The 6,192-nt window shown below is 50.3% G+C and overlaps 1 protein-coding gene across 3 annotated transcripts in view; it reads left to right on the forward strand.

Moving 5' to 3' along the window:
* Positions 1 to 5,955, forward strand: part of ZBTB17 (zinc finger and BTB domain containing 17) — a 43,270-nt gene extending 37,315 nt beyond the window's left edge. For all 3 annotated transcript variants that reach the window (XM_068241645.1, XM_068241644.1, XM_068241646.1), the window contains exons 11-15: positions 73 to 193; positions 647 to 777; positions 1,057 to 1,299; positions 1,776 to 1,865; positions 5,189 to 5,955. In XM_068241645.1, the coding sequence (XP_068097746.1) occupies positions 73 to 193; positions 647 to 777; positions 1,057 to 1,299; positions 1,776 to 1,865; positions 5,189 to 5,433 (830 nt within the window). In that variant the 3' untranslated portion in view covers positions 5,434 to 5,955. The remainder of the gene's footprint in view (positions 1 to 72; positions 194 to 646; positions 778 to 1,056; positions 1,300 to 1,775; positions 1,866 to 5,188) is intronic.
* Positions 5,956 to 6,192: the final 237 nt, after the last annotated feature.

The raw sequence follows: 6,192 nt of genomic DNA on the forward strand, positions 1-6,192 counted from the left end.
CCTGTGCCTGTGTGCTTCCTGTATACCACAGCACTAAATAGCGCCACCTGTCTGTCTCTTGTTATATTCTAGGAGAAAAGCCGTGCTTGTGCATGATCTGCGGCAAGGCGTTCACGCAAGCCAGCTCGCTGATTGCGCACGTCCGCCAGCACACGGGAGAAAAACCGTATGTCTGCGAGCGCTGCGGGAAAAGGTGAGTGCGTCATGTCTCCTTCTTCTATACAGTTTCCTAGTGTCTAGTGGCTCCCCTCCCTCCCCTATACAGTTCTCTGCTGTCCGGTGGCCCTCTCCCTCCATTATACAGTACCCTGGTGTGTAGTGCCCCTTTACTCCCTTATACAGTACCCTTGTATCTAGTGGTCCTCCTCCCTCTCTTATACAGTTACAGTTCCCTGGTGTCTAGTGGTCCCCCTCCCTCCCCTATACAGTTCCCTGGTGTCTAGTGCTTTCTCCCTCTCCATATGACTTCCATAGTGATCTAGGGCTTTACTTCCAATATAGCTTCCTTAGTGGTTTAGAGTGGGCCATCCATAATGTAAGGTGGGGAAACCACTTCTGGGCTAAATGTGATGCCTCTGCTGGACAGTTTCTGCTCGCAGGCCAAAGTTTGACATTTATGCTCTAACGCAACCTTTATCCCAATCAGGTTTGTGCAGTCTAGCCAGCTGGCCAATCACATCCGCCACCACGACAACATACGGCCGCACAAGTGTAAAGTGTGCAACAAAGCCTTCGTCAATGTGGGCGACCTGACGAAACACGTCATCATTCACACAGGTGAGCAGCCAGTAACGGGGGTGGGGCAGGGAAGGTCAATGTGGGCGACCTGACGAAACACGTCATCATTCACACAGGTGAGCGGCCAGTAATGGGGGTGGGGCAGGGAAGGTGAATTATATGAATAGCATGAAAATGTATGCAGTGCGGAGATAGACCCGACAACTCATTTTCTTGGTCCATTTCCAAGTTGCATAAACTAGCATGATGTAATTATTTGCCTGTGATTGGCTGTCCCTGGCCATGTGTAGCATGGATTTAATCCTCTAATCTCTGCAGGGGAAAAACCCTATCTGTGCGACAAGTGTGGCCGAGGCTTTAACCGCGTAGACAACCTGCGATCCCACGTCAAGACCGTCCACAAGGGGAGAGCGGGCATGAAGCTGGCGGATGATGTGGATGATGACGACGACGATGACGACCTGGACGAGGAGGAAGTGAACATCGTGACTGTGGCCCCGGATGAGATGGTGACCTTGGCAACGGGAGACATCGCCAGCGGTGGCGTCACGGAGCTGACAGGTGAGCCTGAAATAACGATGTATATTGCGATGTCACCCTTTTGTGCACCAGAACTGTCACTAATTACGCCATGATTCAATGACCGAGATTCTGCTTGATAATCAAAGTAAGGCGGAGCTTATGTGTGTCCCCCAGACAGGAGCCTTCATAGCCACAGAACAGAAAAAGCACACCTGAAGTCAGAGATATATGGAGGCTGCCATATTTATTTCCTGTTACACAATACCAGTTGCCTGGCAGCCCTGCTGATCTCTGGCTGTTGAAGTGTGGGAATCACACACACCTGAAACAAGCATGCGGCTAATCCAGTCATAGTATTAGAAGCAGAGGATCAGCAGGACAGCCAGGTAATGTGCATTGTGTAATAGGAAATAAACATGGCTGCCCCCATATCCCTGTCACTTCAGTTGTGCTTTGAAGCCAAACACGTTCTAAACATTTTCATCTGTGGACTTTCTCCCTCTTGTGTGTTGCAGTTCTGCCCATCTCGGCCTCGGTGACGGTAGACGAGACAGAAGCAATCAAAGCGGAGATCAGCAAAGCTGTGAAGCAGGTGCAAGAAGACGGTAATAATCTGATTATTGGTCACTTCCTCCCCTCCCCCCTCTCCTGCTTGCTCCACCTCCCTGTCTACTCCGCCCTCCTCCACAGCGATTTACGCACCTTACATTTACCTCACCTGGAAATGGTTTGTCATTTTTTTCCCATGAAATTGGGGCATGTGTAGACTCATCCCTATACATTGGGGTCTTCCTTTGCTATGATTGGGCCAGACTGAAATCCCTGGCTTGACCCTATTGCAATTCCCGCAGAGGGGCAGTGGCTGCAGTGACAGGAAGTGTAGAGCGCGGCATCCGCAACTGGCTGCAGTGACAGGAAGTGCAGAGCGCGGCGTCAGCAACTGCAGTGATGGGAAGTGCAGAGTGCAGCATCCACAACTGGCTGCAGTGACAGGAAGTGCAGAGCGCGGCATCAGCAACTGGCTGCAGTGACAGGAAGTGCAGAGCGCGCATCAGCAACTGACTGCAGTGACAGGAAGTGCAGAGCGCGGCATCAGCAACTGACTGCAGTGACGGGAAGTACAGAGCATGGCATCAGCAACTGGCTGCAGTGACGGGAAGTGCAGAGTGCGGCATCCATAACTGCCTGCAGTGACAGGAAGTGCAGAGCGCGGCGTCAGCAACTGCAGTGATGGGAAGTGCAGAGTGCGGCATCCATAACTGCCTGCAGTGACAGGAAGTACAGAGCGCGGCGTCGGCAACTAACTGCAGTGAAGGGAAGTGCAGAGTGCGGCATCCATAACTGGCTGCAGTGATAGGAAGTGCTGAGCACAGCATCACCAACTGCCTGCAGTAACAGTAAGTGCAGAGCCCGGCATCAGCTACTGGCTGCAGTGATAGGAAGTGCAGGGAGCGGCATCAGCAACTGACTGCAGTGACAGGAAGTGCAGAGCATGGCATCAGCAACTGCCTGCAGTAACAGTAAGTGCAGAGCCCAGCATCAGCAACTGGGTGCAGTGATAGGAAGTGCAGGGAGCGGCATCAGCAACTGACTGCAGTGACAGGAAGTGCAGAGCATGGCATCAGCAACTGCCTGCAGTAACAGTAAGTGCAGAGCCCAGCATCAGCAACTGGGTGCAGTGATAGGAAGTGCAGAGCACGGCATCAGCAACTGGCTGCAGGAATTGTTCAGGAATTGTTCAGCATTTAGGACACTTGAGGGATAAAGGGCTCTGCTGCCCATGTCAGGTGCTGTCTCACTGTCCAGACACGCACATCCCCGTTCATTGCATCAGTGACGGCGGAGATTCATTCACAGCAGCAGTACTGCAGATGGCCACTAGAGGGCACTTGCTGCTCACATCCTTTTCTAATACACAATCTTTTGGCACAGATAATACCATTTATTGGCTAATTTTAAAAGATACCGTGTATACCCAACACAGGTAAGGTTTTTGTGGAGAACACAGTTCACAAAAAGTACTTGTTATTCTTCTTAAGCTGCAAGCAGTATCATCATGTAATAGGCAGTTCCTTCCAACACAGTATTATTCTGCTGCGCTCCACGTATTCTAAATGTACAAAATCCTTAGTCTGGCTCATGTAGACTTAGTGAAGCATATGTAAGGGAAGCAGATAAGAACAAACACAACACAGGGTGTAACGTACGCACAACGTGCACCCTTAGTGTTATTATACACAGCAGGTAAAAGTGCCTTCACCCGAGAGATAGAATAGGAGCCTTTCACCTCCTTCCGTTTTCAGCACAGCTCAAATTGTCTATGGGGCTTTGCGGTGGGTCCCCTAAAGTAGACTAGCGCCATAATTTTTACATTGCTGTGTTGTGCAGACATTTGGTTTTACATCTCCTTTGAACGGGCTTTACTTCATGTAGAACCGTATTTTACTATACTGATTTTAAAGTTACATTTTATATGATCCATTATATGTGTTACCTTAGCAAACCCCATGTGAGGTTTGGGGGTAAATATCGACTATCAGGGGGAGGAATCTGTTACATTGGCATTTTGATTTTCTCCCAAAGTATCAAATGCAGACACTGACCATCAAATAAGAAAAGCAATGGTCATTACCCCAAATAAATGCACCAAACATGATGCCACTATGAAATGCAGCAAATGTTACCCCACTTATGAAATGTGGCAAACGCTACCCTACATAGATATAGGTAGCCCAATCCCAGTGTAGGTAGCCAAAGATGTCTCCCACATATAGGTAGCCCCCCAGTGTAGGTAGCCAAAGGTGTCTTCCCCAGTATTGGTAGCGTGTCAGTGCACTACTCTGCATGCAGCGAACAAGCACTGGAGGAGGGCCCCTGGAGAGAGATGAAGTTGGCACCCCCGGTGAACAGCTGTCTGGCAGTGCTAGGCATGGCTGCCTGAGGGATGCATGCAGAGAGGCCCCAATCGGTCGCTTGTGCCTAGCAGCGGCCCTGATTGGAAGGAGGCTCTTGGATTGTTTTGCTGACATATTTATATATTATTAAGATGTATACTGCGCAAAAAATAAGGGAACACTTTGAAAATGCATTAAAGCTCAAAATGGAGAAAGAACAAAAAAAAAGAAACCATCTTGCTGGATATCTACTGATATGGACAGGCCCCATTCATATTACCAAACGCAGATGGCCATCCAATCGGAATGTAACGTGTACGAACGCACGCCATCTGTTTGCATGCGTTGCATGGCAGATTGCCGCGCGTTTTGGGAAAAATGTGTGCAGCATGCGTTTGCGGACCGCACTGGTACGGAACGCATGCAGTGTGAACATCACAGTGCAGTCTATGCAGTTCTGATGTTCGTGCATGTCGGCCTCCCGCACGCATTGCCGAAATATGGACAGCAACGCGTGTGGTGTGAACAGGGTCTAGGAATAAAAGGAGGACCCATTGTTTGATGGAAATGAAAATAACTTAGAGGGGTTGAGTTCTTGAATTGTACTCAGTAGTTTGTACAGCCCCCATGTGCCTGACAACACTGGGCGTGCTCTTAGTAAGATGATGGATGGTGTCCTGGGTGGATCATCTCCCAGACCTGGACCAGGCATCGCTGAGCTCCTGGACAGTCTGAGGTGCCACCTGGCAGTATAGACAGAGACATAAAAGTTGTTGTATTGGATTTATGTCAGGTGAGCGCATACAATTTTTCCACATAAGCGGATGTCTAGAGGCCTATGGTAGAAACTAATCTGCTCTGCACCCATTAAGCAGAACTTGCAGTGTCCGCTCCGGCTGGGCGTTTGCAATTTGGCCCCATTGTAGCCTGAGCCTAACACATTACACTCTATGTAATGCTCTTGGAGTCCACCAGATGGCTCCCTGGCATCACTTGTTCTCATTGGTAACATGTCACCTCTCTGTCCTCCTCAGATCCGGATACACAGATCCTCTACGCCTGCGATTCCTGCGGAGACAAGTTCCTGGACGCCAACATCCTGGCGGAGCATGTGCGCATGCACACGGCGCAGGCCCTGGTGATGTTCCAGTCGGACAGTGACATTTATCAGCAATACAATGCACAGACCACGTGGCACACGGAGCAAGTGGTACAGAGCAGCGAACTTCTCTTCCGGCAGACGGACGGCACAGAGGTACAGCCTCAGCCCATGGAGTGATCAGGAGCCAGATGACACAGAGGTGCAGCCTCTGCCCAGGGAGTGATCGGGAGCTAGATTCAAAGGTTCAGCCTCTGCTCAGGGAGAGATCGGCAGCCGGATAGCACAGAGGTGCAGCCTCTACCCATGGAGTGATCGGGAACTGGATAGCACAGAGGTGCAGCCTCTGCCCATGGAGAGATCGTGAGCTGGATGGCAGAGGTGCAGCCTTTGTCCATGGAGAGATCGTGAGCTGGATGGCAGAGGTGCAGCCTTTATCCATAGAGAGATCAGGAGCTGGATGGCAGAGGTGCAGCCTTTGTCCATGGAGAGATCGTGAGCTGGATGGCAGAGGTGCAACCTTTGCCCATGGAGAGATCGTGAGCTGGATGGCAGAGGTGCAGCCTTTGCCCATGGAGTGACCGGCAGTCCCAGCACAGAGACACTCCTCACGTTCTGATGTAAACATGTATTTGTATAAGTTATGGCCTGTACCAGCGCCCTTATGCGGTAAATAAATCCTATTTTTTAACAAGTCCAAAATGTCTTCCTTCTGCACTGGATAGTGTAATGGTTAAGGGCTCTGCCTCTGACACAGGAGACCTGGGTTCAAATCCTGGCTCTGCCTGTTCAGTAAGCCAGCACCTATTCAGTAAGGAGTTTCTTGGGCGAGACTCCCTAACACTGCTACTGCCTACTGAGTGCGCTCTAGTGGCTGCCTCGCAAGCACTTTGAGTCCGACAGGAGAAAGGCGCTATACAAATACTGCCATTAACTTCC

Source organism: Hyperolius riggenbachi, chromosome 6 (assembly GCF_040937935.1).
Source record: "Hyperolius riggenbachi isolate aHypRig1 chromosome 6, aHypRig1.pri, whole genome shotgun sequence".
NCBI lineage: Eukaryota > Metazoa > Chordata > Amphibia > Anura > Hyperoliidae > Hyperolius > Hyperolius riggenbachi.